This window comes from Cololabis saira, chromosome 2 (assembly GCF_033807715.1).
Source record: "Cololabis saira isolate AMF1-May2022 chromosome 2, fColSai1.1, whole genome shotgun sequence".
Classification (NCBI taxonomy): Eukaryota; Metazoa; Chordata; class Actinopteri; order Beloniformes; family Belonidae; genus Cololabis; species Cololabis saira.
In genome coordinates, this window is record NC_084588.1 from 18,682,623 (window position 1) to 18,708,711 (window position 26,089).

The following is a 26,089-nucleotide window of genomic DNA, read 5'->3' on the forward strand; positions in this document are numbered from 1 at the left end:
GAAAAAAAAAAAGTCTTCCGTTAAAGTGAAATCGGTCCTCCACCGTGACTTGATTTTCAAGGTTGACAGCACGAAGACAACAGCTGCACAAACACACCAGAACAGAAACACACAGTTGTAAACAGAGTCGATGCGTGATCACGTAACAGTATTATCCTGACAGCAGAAGTCACTGAGCAGCTCTCGGGACAGATTGTCTCATAAAAAGATTTATTTTTTTTTCCAGCCCAAATTTACAAAGGCAAGTTACAGAGTATTGTATAAAAAAGAACCATGGTAATGTACACTTTACACAAACTCCTGAAGGGAAAGAGGAGAGGGAGAAGAGTTCTGAATTTCTCACACAGAAAGAAAATGAAGACATTGTAAACATCCTTGCAAGCACCGGTGCTGGTGCTCGGGGAAGGTGTGTGGGTGGAGGGAGCGGGGACGCGGGGGCGCGGCGCGGGGAGGGTAACGGGTAACGGGCGGGCGGGGGGTGCTTGTCAGGAGGCGGGTTAGGGAAGGACAAACGAGCAAGTGTCTCTGTGTTTTCACAGAAGAATGTTCGACTAGGCACCAATTGAGACAACTGCTGGCCAATAAATATACTCTTCACCATGAAACAAATACAGTCCTGCAAAATACAAGAGCCAAGCACTTTCCAATATGTTGATAGCAAACGTTACTTTTCTGGCTTTTCATACACTTTAGGATAAATGACTTTCACTGGGCTTTGCTTACTACTGAGATAACATTACTACTCTCAGAGAGAGAACAAATGCACTTGTCACAACCATTGTCTGATAAAACTATATGTACTGTATGCAGTCTGCTGGTACTAAAACCCACTGACTTTATTGACAACATCACAGCTGCCTAGATTACCCTTACAGATTAAGTACAAGTCACACACCACCACATTCAGCTTATTCATGTCAGCCATTCTTTAAAATGAGTGCTAAGTCAAAATATATACCATCTTGCAAACTTTCATGGGACGAGAAACTGGCAAACTCGGTCACTTGGAATGTCCAAGAATCTCAAAATGAGGAGCTGCAGTTTCTTAAACATGAGAAGTGTCTCAGCAAAGAGCTAACAACCAGCTTCAGATGGTGTTGGACGAGAGGTTAACCGGCGGTTCGGGGACTCCGTGAGGGGGAAAATAAAAACTACAACCATGGGAACAATAAAAGTGTTTGTAAAACCAAAAATCTGGAAAATTAAATTTGATGACAACATGGTCAACTTTCTTCTCCTATTAAAACCCTTTAAGACTAGTCACAACCCACGACAGCAAGGTGTGACCTCACACTTTTAACAATGTCCTCTCTTGAATGACCCGCCATAACACGTCCAGCCCAGAGCAGAGAATGTCTCTTTTTTTTTTCCCGTCCTCACACCGTCAAACAGGAACCCTCTGAAATCAATGCGGATATCATCTGGATAGAATTTCACTTAAAGCCTCGGCTAATTTAAAGCCAAGAGGGGCCTCTGGTTGAACAGGCCCTGCTGACAGAGGCCTTTTGTGTCGATTTAAAGTTAACCAGACTGAATTTACAGAGTACGACCACCTGTTTGGCATTCAGAGGAAAGCCTGCAGCGATTTGCTGCTTTTCAGCTCATTGGACAACTTTAAGGCTTCCTACTTCAGTCATGTGTGCGTGTTCCAGGTCCTATTTCACTCCATTTGCTGTGTTCAGGTTGCTTCCCGTTACATTTTCACTGGCTCGCACTTCTTTTTGTATTTAGATTCAGCTGTCAACATCTGGCTGGTTCGTGTTTGTTGAGAAGTCGCAACAGCTGGGCCATCACGTGCACGAGCAAGCTGATGTTACTGCACAGGCAACATCTCAATAAAAGGAAAAAACAAAAACAAAAAGGTAGTGGCTGATTTAAAAAAAACAGAATAATGCTAACAATTGTCTGAGGTGCCTGTGTATTATGGTGAAGCCACATAAGCAAGTGAAGGGCCGAGAAAAATATCGTCTGGGAACATTATCCTGAAAATCACTGATCTATTGCGTTTCCCTTCATCTGACTGAATGGGCAGTAACTGAGCGGTGTGGAGCCAGTCTAAATACACACAGCATGTCGGGATGAACGCAGATGCAAATCAAGCTCGTGTACAAGTAAATTAGGGGGGAAAAAAAAAAAATATCAGAGGCAAGACGAGTAAATCTATGAAGCAAATAAAAAGTACACAAGACGTCCAGGGACTCAACAGTAACAGTAATAATCTGACCACATACCGGTAAATGCTGTGAAGGCTGAAAGCTATTTAAACAGTCTTTCAAACAGTTGCATGCTTGGATAAATATAAACATTTATGCACATAAAGGTAAGATAAAGGTCTATATTACAGCAGAAAAATACATGAGAGAAATTTCACATTGTTTACAGGAAACAATCAAAGCCAAAGAAGCACAATCAAAGTAAAACACCAAAACCCACACAGGTGGCCCGATGCAACAATGACAATGCCCCGTGAACTCGTTGCTTGCTGATGTGGCTTCACTATTTGAGTGTGGAGACAGATGTGACCCTTTCATTGTGAGGAAAAACAGGACCAAAAACCAGCATCAGACACATTCAGAGATGATATGAAAGAGAACGTAAGCACTGCTGAGAAAAGAAAACATGAATAGTGTTTATTCTCCTTTGAGGTGTGTGCGGTCCCTTCGCAAAACATGACAACATCCCTGAAACAAGACGTGAGGGTTCAAAGAGGATGGGAACTGATGACGATGGAAGATGAAAAACTTCTGTCTCAGGCTTTTTAGTCTCTGAAGAAAGCAGCTGCTGCCATATTCCCTCTCCCCACAAAATATAGCCAAACATTTGTCAAGTTAAGGATATACTGTTGTTTCACGACATACAATAAGCCAGTCTTTAGTTTTGTACGACTCTTCTTCCCCCCATCAGCCACCTAACTTCCCAAAGTCCCCTGCCAATTTCTTTCTGCGTGACAAAAAACAATGCAGTCAGGAAAAAGGAAAACAAAACAAAAAAACAACCACAAAAGCTGTTCTGGCAGTCCAATAGTCTCTTTTTGCATTGTGTTTGTTGACAGTGCAAAGACTAGATAATCAGCGGGTCGGTGTTTCCTCTGCGTGATGGGGCAGAGTCATGGCTTTGAACCTGGGTTCCTGTCAGTCCTGTTACAGTCCACAGATGGAGAATTTGGGGTCTTTTATGAGAGAAAGGAAAAAAAAAAAAACAGTCTGCCTAGCCGTGGGGCACAGGAACTAAAAAATAACTATAGAAACACCATTCAACTGATGTCTAAAAGGTAACAACCAGGAGATCTTGTTCTCATGTGAGCCAGTCACATGAATCTTTGCAGGGTTGAGGTGTGACGGTCAGGTTTCCCTGCAAGAAACACAAAGGAAAAAGGCATTTACCAACAGGTTACTTGTCTTCATTGTGAAAGGAAGCAGAAAAAGACTAAAGTAACACGTATTTAACTCATTTACCACTTTCTTTACCCCTCCAAGTTATTTAATAGGTTGTATACATTTTTTAAGCTTTTTTTCTAAAACGAAAATTCTGAACATAAATTCAGAAGTCGTCTTTTTCTTATCCCTGGAAAGCTTTGCTAACAGGAGTAAATCCAGGCGTTTTCACCACGACAGAAATAAAGAGCTTAAATGCAAATCGGTGAATACCATTAATAACAGAAGTGTCGCCTTTCTTCTGGTTTTTGGTCTGTATATTCTTAAACTGGAGTTTTCAGATGTTATTTAAATGTATCTCTATTTTAACCTGTTTATTTTGAGTTGGTTTTATCTTTTATCCTCAAGTCTCATTGGAATTCCCTCTTCCTTCGCTGTACTTTATCTTCAGCTATTTTTCTCTTTATTTGAGTGTTGCGTATCTGGTGGGCTCGTTTCTGCCTCTTTCAGACGGTCGTTATTTTTTTCTTGTCTTTCTTTCCGTTTGTTCTGTTATTCTCTAAAAACCAAACCAAGGAAAAGGTTTGCCGCCAACCCCCGCTGCATGTCCTATATGCATACATTACACATATGCTGCATGGGCATTTTTTAAATGCAGCACTAATTATATCTAGACCATAAAGGTCGCAGACAAAATAATAAAAACAAATGCCACTTCAAAATCTCCTCAGATCTCTGCTGAAACTACCAGAATTATTTGAAAGCAGTAAGTTACATAAATGTAGGGCTCTTTGCAGCAGATGCACAACCTTCATTTCCACTAGATGTCGCTGCAGGCTGCAGAGGCTTCGTGTCTTGGCGGCTCATTCAACGTCTCCATTATCAACACTGTGATCCACTTGTCCTCAGAGGACCTACTTAGGATGGATGAGCTGAGGGGCTAAAAGCTGCACTGCATATTGTGTTATACTGCAGCAGAGAAACCAGGGCTTTGTTTGGACATGATTTAGTTTCTTTGCAGGTTGCTATGTCTACAACATAAATGCAATCAAAGAGTACAGCAGGGGGCTCTTTGCACTTCCACTTGATTTAGTTTTTTTCCCCCCTTAAGGATTTACATTTGTGTCACAACTCACAACCAATGCTATTTTTATCATACAGGGTGTGTGTTTATGTTAAGTATCTTTCTGCCACCTGCATTTGTCTGGTTTGCAAACACTCAAGAGACTCATGTTTCAGTTTTTGCATCATTTGCTGCCACATTAGGAAGCCCTTTCTGAGCTGGAAAATGTCCACACTGACTGCGTTTACATGCAGTCAATAACCCTTTTAAAACCGGAATATTGGCAATAACTCAAATTTGCACAGCTATATAAACACCAATAACCCCTTTGAATAACCGGAATTTGCTTACTATTCCGGTTTTTAAAAACCCGAATATTACCCCTGGGTTACTCCTTTTAAAACCTGAATATTCGGTCATGTAAACGCCAAACGGGATATCCCCATCAAACGGAACATGAATTTGTTTTCTGCACATGCTCTGTTCACAAGGAATCTTGGTATTTTGAGTCCAGGAAGTTCTTCTAAACACGGAGAAACGCAAGACCACGCCACACTTTTGGAGTGAGGAGGAGACTAATCACTTCATAAATGTAATGAAGGATATGAACATTTTGGCATTTGTAGACGGAACAAAGTACCGGGATAGCGATTTTTACAAGGTGAGCGAAAAGTTGCGCGAAGCAGTATTTGTTTTGAATTTGGATACAGGAAGAAGAAGCGGAAATGACGGGAATTGCGTCATGATGTTCTCCGCGCGTTGCTAGTTTGATCCAGATATCCCAAATGATTAATTACCATGTAAACAGGGATAACCCTCGGTGCGTCTGAAATGCCATACTAAAAAGTATACTTAAGTTCGGCACACTTTTGAGTAAATATCAGTAGTATGCATTAATTTGGACGTACTATTAAGAGCGCACACGTCACTTCCTGCCGTTGGGAGGAAGTGACGTGTCACAGCAGCGGTAGCAGTAGCTCCGCTATTTCCCGTTTATTCTGGCCGAAACAAGATGACATTATATAATATTATTATATACGAATATTATAATATTAATTATAGAGGACTGACCTGTAGCGTAAGACAGGTCATACTGCCCTGAGAGCAGGGGGTATCCCAGGTGGTGGTGAGAGGGCATGATGCGCTGGGAGGGCGAGGAGCGCGGCCGGTCTACGTCTCTCTCTCTGTCCCGTTCTCGCTCCCTTTCCCGGTCTCTGTCTCCAGCAGGTCCCCGCTCCTGCTCCCTCTCCCTGTCGTGGGGAGGTTTGTCGCCCACCGTTGGGGATTTACTCTTGTACTGGCTGGCGTGCTGATGCAGGATATCCAGGGCTTTGGAGTCGGTTGCCGTCTTGGTCACAGTAGGGCTAGCCCGAGACTTCTCGCTGCCTTCCTCTCCTCCACCCATTTTACTCCCATATGGAGAAAACGGATAACCTCCGGGTAGATAAGAACCTAAGAGTGATGAGGAAGAGTTTCGACATGGAGTTTTATATATACTGTTAATTACTACATTTTCAGACAGTATTATTTATATACACGAGACTATCCAAAAAGGTGTGCATTAACATAACACCCTTAAATATCTCTTACAAAAAGGGAAATTCCTGATATTCACACATCCTTTTCTACCTACAATATTCCAAGTGAGCTCAAACCGCAGTAGTCCTTGATTGACTTAAGCTATCCAACTTCACTGCAGATTACTTCCATACTGTACCTCCAAAAAGCTCCACCAAAGAATTGCAGTTCATTTTTATTGCTTTCAAATACCACAAGAATATCTCCAAATGGCACACTTTTATGGGGACAATTCAAGCCTTTCAGATTGAAAATCTTCACATCATCCTCTGGAGATCTAGTTTACGCTGATATATGAAGTGATGACACAATCTACAGTTTTACTAACAGGTCTTAGGAACCATAGTGCTTGTAAAAAGCAAGGCATGAGAGAAGTAAAGGACTCCACACCCTTCAGCCAGTGTTGTCATTATTAGTATAAATATTGTTAAAGTTACTCCAGCGTGTTTGGCCAGGAGAAACCACACTGACCAGACTGATGATTAAATTCACGGGTCAAAGGAAACGGGACAACCTGAACTTTAAAACTAGTACACACATTTTCAAATCACATCTATCCGTTTATTTTTGTATTAAGTCTTATGTCATACCTGCATAATTCTGCATCATGACCGAGGGCATGCCCCTGTACCCGGGGTGGTTGGGGTCATAGCCTTGTCCGTAGGGATAACCGTGCATGTAGGGCATGTAGCCTTGGTGTTGCGGTAGTGGTGACGTGAACTGCATGTGGGGGTTTGAACGAGAGTCTTTGCTCATGGCTCGATGCTCCTCAGAAATAATTCTGGGATCACTACCCTCTTTGCCGTCCTCCTTAGGTCCACTCTGACTGTCCTTTGGCCTGGGCCTATCCTCCTTTAGCTTACGCTCCCGGTCCCTTTCATCTTTCCTTCTAAGTTGTTGTTGCTGGTGTTCATCTTCTGCTTGGGGCTTCTGACTCTCAGGATACTGCAAAGCACGAGAAAGGAGGTGATCACAAATTCAAATCTACCCTAATTAAATAAATCATTAGCTCAAAAGTAGGGCTGGGCGATATGGACCAAAAGTCATATCTCGATATTTTCTAGCTGAATGGCGATACTCGATATATATCTCGATATTTTTTCTGTGCCTTAATTGGGGTTTCCCCCAAAGCATTATAGCATAGCATCTCTGTTAGCTTCATTTTTTTCTGAGGCAAACCCGTAAAAGCAAAGTAATAATAATAATTTATTACAAAGCCTCGTGCAAAATGTCACACAGGTTCCTTTATTAACAGAGGTCTGCACAATATCAAAATGTATAAAACAAATGAAATAAAAATAAACTGCCTGCATATATAGAATAAAAATGCTTCTTGAATAAAATAAAACAAATATCCCTTTCCTGCATAACAATTAAATTAAAATACACTGTGCAATTAATACAATGTAGACAGTAACGGGCAGACTTTTCCACTGAGGTTGACAGTTGTCCAAATAACAAAACATTTGTGCAAATCTCAAATAAAACATTCAAGTCAATTTGTCACAAAATAAGCTATATCAAAATCATTAAAAAAAAATGTAATTTTTTTTTTTTTTTTTTTTTTTTTTTTTTTAAAATCGATATTAACGATATTGTCTCGTACCATATCGTGTTTGAAAATATATCGATATATATTAAAATCTCGATATATCGCCCAGCCCTACTCAAAAGCATTCTCAACACGGGTTTAGAAGCACCGTTAAATCTGGATGAGTACGTACCTGTCTGTACCAAATGGCCTGCTCCATTCCCCCCTGTCCTCTGGACTCCAGCACTTGCATGGACTCTTCCTTTCCATGGTGACCCCCTTCAGTCAGCTTCATTTTTAACCCCTCAGCTTGCTGGGACTTGGGGTCATCCCCCTTTATGTTTCCCATGGATTTTGAGGAAGGTTCAGAGGGCGAGTCCCTGGATTTGCTTTGAGGCTGCTGCAGCTTTCCAAGGTCTGACTGACTTGGGGCTTTGGAAAGGCTAGGGGGCATTGGGTTCTTTTGTTTCCACTCCTCCTTTATGGAGGCTTCTCTTTCTTTCATGACGACTTCGGACTTCTTTTCGGCAGCGCGATGCTGCTCGGCCATCTGACGCTGCCGCTCCTCGTACTGCTGCCTGTAGGCCGGGTTGGTGTTCATCAAGTGGTAGGCTTGGTCGGGACTGTATGCATAAGGTGACACATAAGCGTATTGGTTGTAGTAGAGAGGCTGCATGTACATGTTTGATCGCTGTTGGATAACTGATGGCTGTGGTGGAGGGGGTGGTTGTTGTTGCTGTTGCTGCTGTTGTTGTTGTTGTTGTTGCTGCTGCTGCTGCTGCTGCTGTTGCTGTTGCTGCTGTTGTTGTTGTTGTTGCTGCTGTTGCTGTTGTTGTTGCTGTTGTTGCTGCTGCTGCTGCTGCTGTTGCTGCTGTGGAACGGGAGCAATGTCAGGTTTGCGATCTTCATGAACTTCAACCTTTACTTTTTCTTCGACTTGGTCCTGTTCGTCGTCCCTTTTGATCTTGGCCGGCCCTTCGGCCACTGGTGCACCTGGGTTTGGCCCGCTGGGACTGGGGTTGACGTAATTGGGGGAGTAGTACGTCTCATAACCGGGATAGTACGGGGAATCTTTGCTGGGTGTCTGGTTTGGAAAGAGCGCTTTTTTAACACTTTCCCTGATGGCTTGGTCCTCCGTCCTGACTTTAACGCTTTCTAGTTTCCCTTCACCATCTTCACCGGCATCTGAAATGTCTGAATATGCCGGGCTATTTGTTTTTACTGAAGAGTTGTCAGCACCATTCTGGTTCACCACGTGAAGTGGTGTGAGCGGCTGTGGCATTCCGCTGCCATCCATTCGACTGGCAACGCCAATGGATGGACTTGGGGCGTTGTCCGAAAAGTTGTATATTTTGTCGGCCTCGGCCTTGATGCTGGCCAAGCGACTCTGATGAGGATCTGAGGAACCATTGAGGAGGCCATCCCCCTTATTCCCTTGATCACAAGGTTCAGAATATTGAAGCTTTCCTTCCTCGAGTTTCCCACCCTTTCCTGGAGGCTTGGGGCTGTCAGCATCCTTCCCACCATCTTTTTTCTTTTTGTCTTTCTTCTTCTTGTCTTTGGAGCTACCTGAAGTGGGATCACCAATAGGAGGGGGTTTAGGCTGAGCGCCTTTCATCTGGGGACTCTTGGGGATTCCTTGTATCATTGGTGTTAGCCCTGGGGAGGGATTTTGAGGAGGAAATGAATACATCTGTTGGGATGCTGCCGGGCCAGGGCCAAGAGGACGAGGTGATTTCAAGTTTTTCTGGGCCAGTTTATCTGCCTTCGTGCCAGCACTGGCCTTTTTAGATTTATCTGATCCTCTCTTATCGTCTATACCGTCGTTACTGGTCTCATCAGTAAGACATGGCCCATCCTCGCAGCCATCCATTGGCGTGCCTCCTGTTTCTGGATCTGTTTCAGCCATTTTCTTTTTACTCTTTGAACCAAACTTGCCAGGAGATGGGGAAGAACCTTGAGCGTCAAAGTTCCTGCCTTTTGGAGTAACTGAGCGTGCTGGAGATAAGCAGCCTTTCTGGGAGATGGACGCTCCATTACAGTTTCCTGGTTCAGGGTGGAGAGTCGAGTCCTCTCCGTATTCACAGTCTCCATCCAATTCCAACTTTATGTCATCATCATTGTGGGCACGGGCTTGGTGGTACTTAAGACCATTGATGTGCTTGTACTTCTTGTTGCAGTTAGGATGTGGACAGTCAATGAGAACCGGGGAAGGGCAGCTGCGATCGAGGGGAGGTGGAAGTGGCTCAGCCTTAACAGAGGGGATAGGGAGACCTGTCGGCCCCACGCCTCCACTGTTGGAGTTTGTTCTCATGCGTTTGTTGCCTTTGGTGTCCTCCGAGCTGGAATTAGGCTCCATGTCTGAGGCTGGTTTGGCTTTGCGTTTTCCAGCCGAAGATGGACTGGCCTTGATGTCCTCTGTGTTGCTGTTTGGAGGGGTACGACGCTCCGATGGTGTTTGGCTGCCCCTCCGGCCCTTGCTGTTAGAGGCGGCACGGGTCTTGTTGGTGGTGGTGCCCTTATTGTCTGATGAGTTGCTGTTGTCATTCATGGGGGTGTTGCTGTTCGGTCTCATTCGCTTTCCTCGACCACGACCATTCCTCATTTCCAGATCACTTGTAGGTGATTCACAAAACCTGTAGCAGTGTTGAAGAAACATCCGAGAGTTAGTCCTGTAAATGTACTAATGCTGCGTTTCAGAAGACTATTTTTGTTAAGATTCAGATTTTGATTTGTTGAATTGAAAAGAACGCTGTTAAATAAATAAATACTATTTTATTAAGCTTTGTGATTGTATTGTTTTAAAGCTTTAAATTACTCCCAATCTGATTGGCTATTTGGACATGAACAATTTTTCATGAAAAATTACCAATAAATCTTATCAGTGTAGCAATCAACTCTGTAAATGAGACAACCACTGTGTAACTAAGGGTTAGCATTTTAACTACACAAATGTGACCCCATTATGGACTCATTCATTACAAGCCCATCACCAAAACATCTAATCAATAAAAAAGGTCAGTTTTCTTCTAGTTTGGTAGAGATATTTCTATTTGTAGCTTAACACTAATCACAAGCAGATTGTTGCAATACAAGCTGACACTGGTTTACATTACACAAGTGTTATTGTTTCTGCTGGTATGCCAAATTACATGATATGTTCACGATGACAATATTGGTTGGCTAATCAATATTTCTAACAGATATTGCGATTCCGATTTTCATTTATGTTACAATAATTGAAAGCCAGGCAGCAGTTCATTATGCAGTCTATAATACTTTAATAATGACTGAAATATTACTTTGTGTTGATGAGCAGCACTTCAGAGTGCGTACTTTGCTGCATATCAATTGTACTGTTTATGGTGTTTTTTCAAACGTTGCCACGTGCTCATTGGGTTGCTTCAGAGGAGTAAAATACTCCACATAATCACGTTAAGTAATAGCCTTTGTGAGTTACTAATTGGATCAATTTATATCAATTCAATTTAAATTGTGATGTCTATTAAAATCCGTAAATTTTTCAGCCCTAATATCAATCTGATATTTCCTGCAAGTGAGTTTGTTAAAGCCACATGACTCTCTAAAATATAGACATGAAAACATCAATTGAAAAGCCACAAATATTCACAAGCTTTCTTCTAATGAACCATGCATGAGGTTATTCAGATATGCAAGATAGAAGTCTGGCCTTTGTCTGTCCAAAAGTAATAATGTCATCATCTTTCTTTCCCATGTAGTAAAGATTAGTAGACTGGGAATCGGAGGGGGAAAAAAATAATAATCAGATGCAGGGTTGATGAGACTTACAGATTTCTCTAAAAATCTCTCCAAACGATTTCAGCCCCAGAAGAGGATGTGAAACATCCCTGATCTGACGGGGCACGGGAATTCAGACTGATTACAAACCGAAGGTTTCAGTCTGTTGAAAGGTTTTTGAATTATTCAGGATGTGTCCATAATGTAGTCATGTTGCAAAATGGCAGACATTTTTGGTGCATGTTCACATCTTACGTAGTGAGCATTGCAATGATACAGTAGCAACTCGTTTTCCACCCGCAGTGCTATAATTTTGATTTAAGCAAGGGCTTGTGTATGTACTTTACAAATCCTCTGCTTTCTCCACGTACACCTCACGTTATCGCCATGAGACTGATCTAAGAAAACGAAGCCTTTGTGACAGAGAATGTTATCCAGTGTTGAAGAAAAAAGCTCTCGGTCCAATAATTGGATTCTGCAATCTGACTTGTTAGAGTAGCTTTCTATTTCCACTGCTACCTCTTGGGACATCAGCTGCTTGCCAATGAATCCCGTTTCTCCAGGCTCAATATAAAGACTAACATGCACTCAATGGTCCAGTGGCTCACAAGCCAGTCAGTGCATTAGGCTGTGTATGCTTGAGCTGACGCTGCTACAGCAGATTTGTATCATACGGAATATGAAAAGGTTATGAGCCTTTGTACCAATAGTACAGATGGAGAGTATTCACCAGTGAGTTGTGGCAACTGTGAACTCTTTTCTACCATGACATTTACAACTCCCATGAATAAATTTGATATCATGCTAAGCTTTCTTAGCTTGGAATGAGCCGAGCGGTGGGATGCTCTTACCTAGGGGGAGCCCAGTCGTGTCGTGTACAGTCCAACAGGGTGCCGACGTAGGTCTTATTTCTCCAAGTAACGTTGACCACCAGCATGCCTGCGAGACAAGAAATCACACATTTAAACATTTTACAATGATTGACTAGTACCACATTTATTTACAGAACACTATGAAACCTGTCAATTGTCTAGGGCTGAAACGATTCCTCGAATAATTCGAGTAATTCGATTACAAAAAATGATCGAGGAATTTTCTCTGCCTCGAGGAATTCGTTTAATTTATTTATTTATTTATTTTTTCGTTTAATTTCACCAGCTCAAAGCCTCGTATTACGCCCGGACCACATTTAATGCGACACACGCTGCGCCGTACATCCATGCGCTTTGCACGTTAAAGGGGGGAGAAAGAGGCGGCGGGTATGTTTGGTTTTAGTAACATGCCGTGCTCAGGCAGTCTGCAATGGCCCAGACGGGAGTTCAGTGCTTAACTTTTATTTTTAATCCACGCTATATTCTTCTGGTCCGTTCTCCTATTTTCCCCCTCTAAAGCCAAAATTATTGTTCCGCGTTAAATCGACGCAGAGCCTACGGTGCTCTCCGGCGAGGGCGGAGAGCGCCGGTCCGGCTGGCGATGCTGCGCTGCCGTGCAGGCTCTCCACGGCTACGCCGTAGCCTACGGCGTAGGGTACGCAGCGACGCGCACCATTCTGCGTTGTTGTAACGCGGAACCATAAATCAGCCTTTACCCAGTATATAAACCTCTGTTCCCGCTACAGTTATAACAAAAAAAAAAGGCAGAAAATGTCAGAAAAATAAAAACGTAATAAAGCTAACTGGGTAGTTTTCATTTCATTTTATCTCCGTAGTCATTCATGGATAAAACAAGCAGCACTGGTGTCTAATGTGCTCCAATACAGCAGGTGTCATAATTTTATTTTGAACACTGCCAAAACTCTAACTTAAAACTTAACTACAACTTAAAATTTGCTTGACACAAATGAAAGTTCAATTGAAACACGTGGGAAAACACCTAACATTTTAAGTTATGTCTGATATCAGGTGTAATGGCATTTTTAGGTTAGAAATAAGAACATTTCTTGGTAAGATCCTTAGTTTTTTGAGTGAAGGCAGTGAATTTGGTCAACTGGTGTAAGTTCAGGGTTTTTAAATGCACAGACATGAACCTACTGTATTATATAATTTAGTCTTGATGTCAATTAACATCTAACATCTTATGTATATTTATAATTGCTCTTTAACTAAACAAATATATGTTTTATCCGATTAATCGATGGAATTTTCAGTAGAATACTCGATTACTAAAATATTCGATAGCTGCAGCCCTATTGTCACAAAACTATTAAGTGTTAGTATAGTGAGCAAAGCATCCAATGAGGCTGCTGCATCAATGAGTTAATGTTTGCTAAAGGGAAAAGATGCAAAGGATGCTTTTTAACCTTTTCTTCACAAGATAAAGCCATAGGCACAATACTGACTGATATCCTTTAAATGATGTGGAACAGACTCAACAGCAGCAACCATTGTAAAAACGACATGGTAGAGGATCTTTCTAAGAATGAACGTCGAGGTTACTGGAGAATAAATGAACACCCTTTCCATTTAAATAAGTCATCAGCACAAGAGACAACCCTGAAGGAGAATCACTTGTAGGAAAATATTTCTTCGCAACACTATCTTTCTCTGCTGCTGAGAAATCTACTGCCTTGGGGACAGTATGACTACTACAGCTCCTAAAAAATAAGCAGCATGCTTCTGGGTTCAACCAATTCAACGTTAACGGTTCAGCTTACAGACTGTGTGCAAGAAAAACCTCTTGACTTCAATGGTATTGCTGCAATCAGTCACAATAAAACGCTTTTGTGGATCTGGAGGCTCTCTGTGAATCACACAACCTGCCCTGTGCAAAGTGAGATACCTGATCTCACATTAAGAACCTAAAAAAGTTCCAGAGGAGCCTCTCATCCTCCGTTTATATTCTCACCAGGAAACCAAATAAGATCAGGTTAGGAAAAGCTTGAGGATTATCATTAATTATGCAGATGCACACAAAAAAATCAATCAACTCCTGTACTTCAGACATTAAATGCAAGTAATATATATTCATGCCAAAGTACAAAGCACACCACTGTATGGCTCCTGTGGAGACTGTTTTCAGTAAATAGTACAACTGAGGCTTGTGGATGATGGTGTGTAGATTTTGGCATTTGAAAATATTTGAATTTGGAATCAATAATCAACTAAGGATCTGCTGAGGTTTAGGAGTAATGACTGAACAACAACGTTGCAAATTCATTGCCCAGACCATCCCCCTATCTTCCCAGTGGTGACCTCAGCTTGCCACTTCAGCACTGCAGAGAAACTGGAGGCTGCAGTGAGCTAACTTATCTAATGGCACAGGAATGCTGGCTGGCAGCTTCCATCCTCCCGAGCATTTTATTAGCTTAGGAAACCTCTCTTGCTCACCCCATTTTCCCTCTCTCCTTCACCCTCACCCTCATTTCCTCTTTTCAATGCTATAACCATCCCTGGCATACAATCTTTTTTTCCCTCCCACACACAAAAGTCACAGTTAAGACCTCATTGTTCTCTTGCACCTTTGACATAAAGTAGCAAGTTTAAATGGCATTTAAATATATATATATACATTTTAAAGGAAGCTACCAACACTAGGCTGGCTGTATCTTCCCTTAATCTATGGCTTCAAAACACAAGCACTTGATCAAGGCTAAATTCAACCGCAAAATTAGGATTGTGTGTTCACAGGCTCGTGGAGAGGTCCTTGAGTTTGGATTTCTGTCACATTAAAAGAATCCAGACCTTTTCTAAAACGCCTCCAACAGCCCGCCCCCTAAGCTCTCCAAACACTCCACACAAAATGTCTCTGGCAGCTGGTTGAGGCAGGATGTAAATCAAGGCAATGCACATTAATGACTAGCTTTTCATGATGTGCAGGATATAGCTTTCCCTGTGCTATCTGTTGAGAAGGTAGAATTTATACTCTGGGTTTAGTCTTTAATGGTTTTGAATTAGCATTCAGTATTTATATTGGACTGACTTTATGTACCTGGGAAAATGTATGAATGTGTTACAGAGTTTTAGTAAAAACATGTTACAAAGACTGGGTATTGGATACTAGAAATGCTCATGAATGTAAATTCTGAGTAATTACTTTTTGACAGTGTTTATCCACAATAACAAGTCGATCCTGAAAAATCCTTGGCTCAGATTGGATAGAACGCTACTAACTTGGCGCAGAGATTTTCCTTAAGCTCAATCAGGTTGAATGTGGAGTATCACATGTGACCATTTTCAAGTCACAAGCAGGATTTTCCATCATGACTCAGGTCTGAACCGGGGTGCAGTTATCGAGGACATTCACCATCTTGTTCTGAGAAAATTCCATGCTGTATTTGGCTGTGCGTTGAGGATCACTGCTCTGCTGCAAGATAAATCTTCTCCACAATCTGACATCGCATGTGCTTTGTGTTGGGTTTTCCAGAGGAATTTCCCTGCATTTCCCTCAACTATAACTCACTGTCTGGAAGTGAAGAGCAGCTCACAGTGTAGGGTTGCATATGCTTAACTTAATAACAACAAAAGAGGATGATGGCTTATTAGAAGAGGTGCTGCAATCAATCTTATTGAACAGTTCTACTCTAAATGGGTTGCTGATTCATTGGCTAGAGATACTTTGTGCTGTCAGGAGCAAAAGGGTGCAAAAGTAACTAAACCACTGTGCACATTAAAAGTAAAAACTATATGAAAACATGTTTTGAAAATTCCATTGCTTTGACTACCGATACATGGTGTCATGTAGTCATGGAAAAATGCACAAAGAATTCACGTTTGCTACCAAATATCCTTCAGATCATATCCTTCACTGTCATACATTTTTCCTTCAAGTGGCTTCTTTCCAGCCATATTCCCTTCACCAAAGACACAATAACAACCTATAATCCCAGTTTTTCCTAAAAGACTACATAGTATAATAAAACAACCTTAACACATCTTGCATAAATTATACATATTGATTTTTACATTAAAAGTAATGTGTAGGGTGTTTTTTCTTTTAGACACCAGGGAACCTGCTGAAAATGGCAGGTTGTTTTTTCTCAGTTTTTGTAGAAAGCAATATATGTTATGTTAAAATGACAGTTAAAACAGCTACGGTTTTTGTCTTCTACTTGTCTCTTGAAACCAATTGAACGATGCCTGAGTGGAGCTTCAATAAAGATGGAACGCTGGTTTGAGATGGGGGAAAAAAAAAATGCTACTTCTTCTTCTACATCTGGGTGTTTTTCCAAGCTAAAAAGGTAAACTCAGCATTTAATCCCGTGTCAAATAACTCAGCTGCAGTTGTGTTTATCGACTCCAGCTCTGGTGGGCAGTGGTGTAGAGGCAACACCTGGATGGACATGCCAACTTTAATTGAGTGCAATGCTCAGAGCTACAAGAAGAGTTATCACTGCCCAGAATATCTTAACACGGGTTTACCGACATCATCATTTTTCATCAAGTCTCTGAACCTGTCAAGCACCAACACTCGGATAAAGAGAAAAAGATGGATTTGTTCTACAAGTCTACGAACTGTTGTACTTGTAAGGTTATTCTTATCAGAAACCTTGGTCCACCAGAAAGGATTCAGTCTCCTTGTATTAACAGAGGTGTAATCAATTTAAAAAGGAAAGAAAAAAAAGATTGTTTGGGTTTAGTCCTGCAGAACTCTGTAGGCATTAATAGACGAAAATCAACATTGGTGGGAACAACTGGTGTACATCCCATTTTTCAACGGTGCACTCAGGGCTGCTAGAATGGGGGAAGCGCCCATGTTCTTAACACAACCACCCTTTTACCAGCTGTAATGTCTCACAGTCCCTGAAACTGACAAGATTTCATGGACAAAAATAGTATATTGATCAATTCACCTGTCAGCTAGACAGCTTGTAGCTCACTGACAGACCATCTAACCGACATCTCCGAGTTTCTGTAAAAAACTACAACCAAGAAAAACAAAAAAACAACCTAGCCTCATTATCTGAAGAAGTCAAGATTATCAGAAACTGTCTCACACAGAGTGTCAGAAACAATGTAATGCTTCCCCTTTGCGTTGCCAGAGCTTGCAGGCTTGTCCTCTGAGGCAGGTCTGTACAGCCCCAGTGGGAGCTTGAATATAAACATGCTACTACTGGTTTCAGGAAAAGATTTAATCTGCTCTTTTGTACACACTTTTAAAAAAGAAAACCCCCCAAAAAGTATGCTACTTTCGCATAAAAGGTCATCTCCAAGTTCACCAAGCCCAGGAATGAATGCTGATTAAACTCTCTCCTCCTCTGAAGACAGAACCAGATGTTAGCGCACTTCTATCTAGTTTGAAAAAGGCTTAAAATGACTTTACACACATATTCATCTGTTCACACACAAGGTTGCATCAGAGTATTTGTGTGGGCCGTGATCTCTCTCAACTCACTGGATTTGTTTCAGGTGGAGAAACAGATTGGAGTTCAAAGATCAAAAAATAAACCTTGCTCTGTGGAGCTGCAGCTCACTTGGGATTTGTTTGCTAGAGGAGGCTCGCAGTGTGGTGAGAGAAAAGGGTCACAGTGATTTGAAGCAAACCCAGTTGCCTGCACTCTGCCCTTCCCCCCTTGTGTCAGCCTTAATAGGGTCACCCAGCGAAGCCCACGTTAATGAGAGGGATTGGCCTTTAATTTTAACACTCAATTCCTTCCAGTGCTGTTGAACAACAAATGGCTGCCCTACTTATGCTCTGAACTCCACCGTATATTTAAACGACATTACCTGAAACGGAAAAAAAAAATAAAAATAAAAAATCAAGTGTCAAATTGTTTGCTGCATTGGTGAGTGCCATGTCCTGCCCTCAGCCTCCCCAACTCCCTGCTTAGCTGATTTAATCAGGTTGCAGTGGGACCAAAATATCAGCTCCTCTTGTTGCCGCTAAAATCTCTGAGGGCCACGAGTTCATTGGCTGACCCCCGCTCTGATCCAACTCAACAGGAATCTAGAGGGGTTAATGGCACTTTCACCAAGTGACCCTGTCAAAATGTCTTTGTTATCTTTGAAAATGGGAGATCATGTCTCTGGGATCACCGTGTGAGACATTGCTTCACAAGCTTTCTAGTTGTGTAGTTGTTTAAATTTGAGAGAGAAAAAAAAAAAAAAAAAAAAAAATCACATTATAGACAAACCTTGAGGGAGGAGGAGTTTTACTTTAAGAACAATTATCAGCAATTATCACCTTTAATAACCGCTAGAGACAGTGTAATAATTGACAGAACTTGCTAAAAACAGCTCTCTTTCACTTCCATTCCATATAAATGCAGAAATCATCGAGGCTGCGCGTAGACAAGACAGTGAATGTAGAACAATGAGAAAAACAGTGTCAGTATTCATTTCAGCAGATAAAAAATAGCCGGCCACTGCCATGAGCAATAACTGTAACACTGACAAATGAAGCGTTCGAGCACTCAAGTGTTGAGCAGGTTTCCATTTTAACCGTGTTATTCTCCTCTGTGCTGCATAAAACAATGTCAAGCTTGTCCGGTCATGTCAGTGTCAAACACAAAGTCCTCAGACTGACCTTTATCTTAAATGCTGTGCAGACAGCTATTTAGGACGAACTGTATGAGCAAATTACATCACTGGATGTGGTGGTTGTGGTGGAATCTAGCACTGGCAGAATTTTACTTCACCCCGAGGGGTTGAGGGCTCCCGTCTGAAAACTTCTGTTGGAACAAACGATAATCCTGCCTGAATGGCTGGTAAGCTTCACAAACATATATATGACTAAAGTCAATGTTTTTTCATTTTTAACGACAGACTTTGAAGAAACAGCAAAAACTTCTCAGAATTACCAGCTTTTTCTTTAAGCTAGAAATTAATCCATATTTTTAAGTCCTGATAAAGTGCCCAGCTAAAAAAAAAATAAATTGAAGAAATTATGTTGAATGTTTCCCCAACTTAACTTTTAACAATAAGGCTTTCTATTACACAAAAAAAGGGACAATTCTGAAATTGCGACAAAGGTACCGCTGCGAGGGTCAGTGTTTCAATTCAACCAACTTTTTCTTTTATGAGCGGACAGGCCTCTCTCTGTAACTCTACGTATTTCATCCTGCAAGACCTCGCTTCAAATCAAAGACGAAGAAGATCTTGACTTTGAAGAACAGCGATGAAAACATCTTTAGTTTTGGACATATTATTGGGACTGCCCTACCGCTGTTACGAAAATATTCAGATGAAAAAGGCTGCGGTGGATCATTCAAATGATTGTTCAAAGACAAATCCCTTATGTAATGCAGTAATGCATAGTGATTTAGTAGTGTTATAGCACAATTAAATCAAATGAGGCCAAAAACAGCAGGTAAGTAGATTTTGATGACTTCAGATTAACTGATTACATAGCCACCAGTGCTGCCAGAGACATGCAAATTCGAGTGTTTTCATTACACTTTTGCATCAAACGGGATTAAACACATCTGAAAAACCACAATATTTGACAGTTTTTTCCAAATCTACGTGTGGCTACAAAACCATTACAGGTGTGGCTGAGACCATTACAGCTTTTTCTTTGTGACATTTAGGTTTTGTGCAGTCCTAGTGGTTTGCTTCCTTTTTTTTTTTTTTTTTACTTCTGGCTTCACTCTTTAAGGGATCAAGCATTTAAAAATATTTAAATTAAAGACTGATTTTAAATAACTTAAAGTGTCACCATAAATGCACAAGAGTACAAGATTTTGTCTCTGAGTCTGAGCAACATAAAAGTTCCAAATTCCTGGACATGGGTATTTGTACCACTGAAAGTACTATTAGTGCTACTGTAATACGAGTAAAATCTATATGAAATGGGAAACAGTCTGGTAACAACATCACAACCTCAGTATTTTGAGCTGAGATGACATTATTACATTTCTGAAGCTTCAACATTTCAACTGTGGAAAATGGCTGGACTCCCCAGTGGAAGGAATCTAATCAATTTCCTGCCGATGCGGCTGTTTCTGAGAGTGTTTTACACTGCACTCCGTGTAGTATATAATAATTATAGAGGACAATTTTAATTAGTTTTTTTCTAGAGTATATGATCTGTTATAATCCATACTGCTGTTACTGTTTTTTATTTCTTCATATATTTATTGCTGCTAACCAATAAACAGTAGAGCTTAAACAATAAGTCAAAACAATTTAGATCAATATTTGATTTGGAAGATCTTAAAGAACCACATTATTGTTGTTGAAAACCTTTACAGATCAGAGTGGGAAATTCATCTGTTAATGTGATGCACTACAGAAAGTGCAGGGAGCAGTATAAATTACCGTATCTTTCACACTATAAGAAGCATTTAAAATCCTTCATTTTTCTCAAAAATCAGCAGTGTGCTCTATAAATCAGGCGCAGCTTATGTATGAATTTTGTTGTGCTTACTGACCTCGAACCAATTTTATGTGGTACACTGCGCTCAAAAATCCATCAAAATGTTTTAGTGCGACTTTGGTAAGTGACGAAGCCGCTCCACTTGATTGATTGTTGGACCATTGTCGGGACGTTGAATTAAAGTTGGGCCCTGGTTGGATACGGCAACAACGTTGGATAACTAATTATATAGTTGCTGGCAAAAAACCATCATCCAACATCTTACCTTGCTGTAATTACACATCAAGCCAACGTTAGATTTTGATTGTAAACCCAATTTTTAAATCTATATCATAATCCAATTATAATCAAAAGTTGGAATACAATGTTGTTTCAACCTAGTGCTGGGCGGTATACCGGTTCATACCGAATACCGGTGTTTATTTTTCTTATGATATGAATTTTTCATATACCGTAATACCGGTGAGTATGTACAGTAGCGTACACAACGTTGGGAACGCGGCGCGGCGGAACGTAGCGCCGCTGGACACCGTTTGTGAGGGGACTGTTTAGCAGTAGTGATGCACCGATTGTTCGGTAACCGAAATTGTTTGGCCGAAAATGGCAAAAAAACACTTTCGGTGCTCAGTGGAATAAGTGGGAAAAAAACTGAACAATTAATAATGGCGTTGTAATATAAGGAAATGGACTGGCCGCTCCCGTACCGGTTGCGCACCACAAACATAAATCGTTGGCCAACCAAAAAGTAACCACATAAGAATTTTACCTAACATTCACCAGGAAGTGGAACCAAAACAACATAATGCTGGGAAATTAAAAAATGTTCAGTTTTTTTTTGTTCAATAAATATTTTCTACTTTGTAATTTTGTAAAAGATTTTTTTCTTTGAAAAGCATGCCTAAATCAAATTAATTTTATTTATGCATCCTCATGACAGTAAAATAGGCCATTCTAAGCCAATTTACTGCAGCAATTCCTTTCCAAATCATTAGAAAATGTGGTTAACACCCAGTTGTGCATGAAAAAAAAAATACCGTGATATACCGTGAAACCGATATAATTTTGAAAAATACCGTGATATAAATTTTTGGTCATACCGCCCAGCACTATTTCAACCTCACACTAACTTCAGGTGTCCGCTATCAACTATAATCCAATCAGAAAACAGGACGTAGTACGACGCCTCCACTTTTTATTTGTGGCTTCGTGGGAAGACGAATGATTTAAAACGTGAGTGCATTTTTCTGTATTTGTTACAACTGAACGATATTCTGATTTATTGTGAATGAGTTGAATAAAGTTAGACTAATCCAACTGTTTTGTTTCACTTGAGATGTGTTTTACCATGACCCTCACAACATGGTGCGCCTTATGTATGAATATAGACCCGTTCATTGATATTGCACCTTATAATGCGGTATACCTAAAAAGGGTCGTTTTGGGTTTTTTTAGGCGCTGTTTTAGACTGTTAACTACCAAAATCGCTGTTGGTTGTAGCTAGTGGCACACGGGTAATGTGGAAAGAGCTCACTGTGTAGCTGCAATTTGATTGGCTAACGGTGGTGTTGAAGTAGCAAAAGTTGAATTTCCCCAACTTTTTACAGAAGTAACACTTTCTCTGTGATGCACGAAAGCTAGGTCGGTAATGGTTGACATCACTCCATTCAAGGTGAACGGACAGCGACTTCCAGGAACCTTCCATGTGCGTGTACGTGAAGGTGAGCCCGTCCAAGAGTCACATTTTCCCTTTACACATAATCCAACTTGGTAGTTTTAGTTTTGACGAGTCCTAATTATGGCTGGCTGTGTCGTCATGCACGTGCTGGGGTATTTTGAATGGAGAGAGATAAAGTCATTGGTAATAGCTGGCTAATCTGAAAAAAAAAAAAAATCACTTGACATTGGCAACCAATCAATACACTACTAGTTTACATTAACTATATTCTTTATATTCAGTTGCTTAACAAACCAGACAATATTAATTTCTTCTAGCCAATACTTAAACCTTATTAGCTGGTACCCATTTATTACCATGATTGAACTGGTCTCAACATGACACGCTCAGACAATGTCTACAGTGTTTTTTTATTTTATTTATTTATTGCAAAATAAAAACAAGCTGTCAGTTTCATATAAGCAACCAGTTAATTCAGGAGGAGTGTGTCAGAAATGATCTCATTGCCATACATTTCTGGCAGACCTGAAAGCGTTATATAACCATTATATTTGCTTTAATGTCGTCCCAAAGTGGATACAACTGTCAGTGTAAAGAAGATTCTAACTTTCACCATAAACAGGAAGCTCAACGGCTGAAAAACTGACTACCAACACTTTCGTACTGCAGAAAGGTCATTGGCAAGTGCAGCAAGTGATACTGTTACAACTGCCGTTACGCAAGATAAACCGACAAGAGCATTTTACAGATTAATCTCTAACAACTACAACTGTTAAATGCAGCCACAGTACAGAGTATTTCACTTCCAGTCTGTAGTAATAAAGTAAAGGAACAGAAATGTAGAGGAAGAAAAAAAAAATTACAGACAATCTAAAAGAGGAACAAAGATGTTACAGATCACTGGCAGATCTGACAAGGTTGTGGTTGATGATTTCATTTAAGATTTTAAAGGGCTTAAGTGAGCAGTACCTGAAAAGTATGGGCTGCATTCTGGTTCATAAACATTAAGTGTGCAGTCAGCCTCTCTGGCGAGAATAAACAGCCCGCGAGAAGGTCAATTCTCTCATACCGCTGAGAGGCAACAGAGGGGAGCATTAGTATGCTTCCCACATCGTTCCACATTATCAGCTGCACGCAGCAGTTTCTCTATTCACCAAAGAAAAAAAAGTAAAAGGGGGAAAAAAAAAAAACGGCAGCCCGCTGCCCACAAGATAAATATTTGACATATCTAGCAGCTTTATATGTACTTATTCCTGTAAATAATTCAAACATAGGCAGGAAGCAGTTTCCTTAAATGCCATCTGGATAAATCTACAATCTCTTGTTCAAACGACCCCTTTAGTGTTTTTCTTTAAAGGAGATGGTGGTGAGATAAATACATGGGCCTGCCAAAGGAACATTACTCAGCCTGTCCTTGACATGAATACAGAAAACATGATATCTTGTGTTAACCATTGGCAAAGGTTTCGATTCCTCCGGTCATATGATTTATAGTTTAGAAGGTCTTAAAAGTTTGAAAAATGTAGTTCTCAGTTAACAAGAAAGGGAACCAACGGCTCTTCTGGGATTTGCGCTAATTCAGGTGCTATCTTGCTGACGCCTAACAGCGTTGCTAAAAATCAAAATCGAGCTCCTTCTGTCAGGAACAATGTTCCATCAGTATCTGAAGTTCCTAGAGTGCCGTTTCAACCGCATATTTAGGAAAACACCATGGGAGTGTTTATTCTTTCCTTGGAAACTGGCTACTTCCACTCTTTGCTTTAATTTCATACTTACAGAGCCCTTTTCAAACACAAATGCAGCTCCAAGAGCTTTAAATTATAAAATAAACACCAAAACAGTAGTAGATGAAAAATAAAACAAAGTAAAACATTAAATCAAAAAACAAACCAAAAAAAAAGTATTTTCTGGAGGTTGAAAAGGAACCATAAAATTTTAAAGATAAAACAGAGCAAGTCTCTTTATTAGGGTTCTTTATGTCATAAGAATAATCTTGAATTGCATTCAAAATTGAACAGGCAGCCAACATAGAGTCCAGGAGATGTGATCTCTCTTGGCAGTACCAGTCAGAACTCCTCCAGCAGTACTATGGATCAACTGAAGCATTTTCTGAGTATTTATTTGGACATCCAGCTATAATGACATTCCAGTAGTCCAGTCTCCATATGAAAAAGGATTGGTTTTTCACTGTAAAACTGTGGTGAGTAGAGTGGGGGTGGGGGCAATGAAAGAGCAATGAAATTGCTGTAAGGTGAATCTTTTTTATTTTTTGGGACAATTATTTCAGTTTTGCTTGAATTCAATCGTGTTGGCAATATGGTGTTAATTTTATGCTGGAATACTCATTATACAAGGCAGTCGTTTCCAGATGTGACACAAATGTTGCCAAATGTAAAAGAAGTAACCTTAATTATTTCATGAGCAATGAGGTAAAAGGGCATAAGGAGATTAAGTCAAAGCTGAGGATGGAAACTGCAGCAGCCAACTCTGGAATTAGCCTTTCAGGAAAATGAAAGACATTTCCCAAAGAAAGGCAGAAAGCCAGCAATAATGGGTAAAACTGTGGAATTCATTGTCCCAGGTGAACAGCCCTTATTGGTCATTGAATACATGCGATTTTAACACTTAAATGAACACTTGGAGTCATAGTACAGCTGGGAGGGTCGCAAATATGTCACTGAAACTGCTCTTCCTGATGTGATTGAATGTGAATGAACATATTTCATATAAGCTAAAAGAAGTGCATCAGTCAGCTTTACGGCAGACATCTGTACCTCAGACATGGCATCTAAAGGGTACTGGATTGGTATGAGAAAGTACAATATAGTTTCTGGATGTCAGTAATTCAAAAGCGGAAAATTAAATCTAGTAATCATTTAGCATCATGGGGCTTTATAGATCAACAAAGCTAAATTAATGCCATCATATCCGATAATACCTAAAGGAACAATGTAATCATAATTAATTGGAATTTTTAGAATTTTTATAAGAAACAAAACTGGTCCAAGTCCAGAACTCAGTGGAATACCATATCATCTATATTTAGAAAATTAATTAATTCAGAAATATGACTTAAATCAGTAAAGAACAGTAGCTGGGATCCTAATAAAGTGCCTATCTCTTTCAAATTAAAAAAGGTTGTGATCAGTGGTGTCAAATGAGATCCAAAAGAACCAGTACAGAGAAATACCACTCAGAGAAAATAAGCCATTTTTAGATTTAACTAAAGCAGTTTCAGTGTAGTTATGTTTTCTAAATCCAAAACCAACACTTCACGCAAAAGCACCGATGAGTGTAAAGACTGGCTTAGCAAACTGTACAAAAAAACAGCAAAGTAAGTGGCAAATTGTAATCTACTGTGAGGGTTGGAGACAGACGGTGGCATTACTTTGGCTCTTTTCTTCTGGATCATTCCCTCTTTTCTGTTAACAGGAATTGGTCTTCTGCGATTGATTTTTCAATCCATCTCCTCTTTGCTCATTGGTCTGGCAGACTACTACAGGTCTCCTGACAATTCTCAATTTAATTTCAAGGACGGTTTCTACAGCAAGATCACTGAAAGCAGCCTCTATAAAAACATTTCAATGAGGCCACTGACAGGTGGTCTTCAAAAGGAGCAAAGAAACATAGTCAGCAAGTGAGCTTCAGAGCTGAGTCCTCATTTTTTATACAGTATATCTATTTCTCGTGACGGGGTTGCAGTGATGAAGAGGGAAAAACTCAAATGTTTGCACAGGAATATCCATTTCACACTGACCTCTCTTCTATGCAGATGCCAAATAGCTTTAAACTCCTGCAGTAAAGCCGGTGCTTGCAATGCTGCAGTGATGTGTGTTATATAAATAATCCATGAGACA

General features: G+C 40.5%; 1 protein-coding gene across 2 annotated transcripts in view; it reads right to left on the bottom strand.

Annotated features, from left to right (window-relative positions):
- Window positions 1–191: 191 nt before the first annotated feature.
- Window positions 192–26,089, bottom strand: part of LOC133459475 (zinc finger protein 609-like) — a 110,248-nt gene continuing 84,350 nt past the window's right edge. For both annotated transcript variants that reach the window (XM_061739443.1, XM_061739452.1), the window contains 5 exons: window positions 12,157–12,244; window positions 7,740–10,182; window positions 6,606–6,960; window positions 5,509–5,889; window positions 192–3,351 (listed from right to left, as the gene is read on the bottom strand). In XM_061739443.1, the coding sequence (XP_061595427.1) occupies window positions 3,308–3,351; window positions 5,509–5,889; window positions 6,606–6,960; window positions 7,740–10,182; window positions 12,157–12,244 (3,311 nt within the window). In that variant the 3' untranslated portion in view covers window positions 192–3,307. The remainder of the gene's footprint in view (window positions 3,352–5,508; window positions 5,890–6,605; window positions 6,961–7,739; window positions 10,183–12,156; window positions 12,245–26,089) is intronic.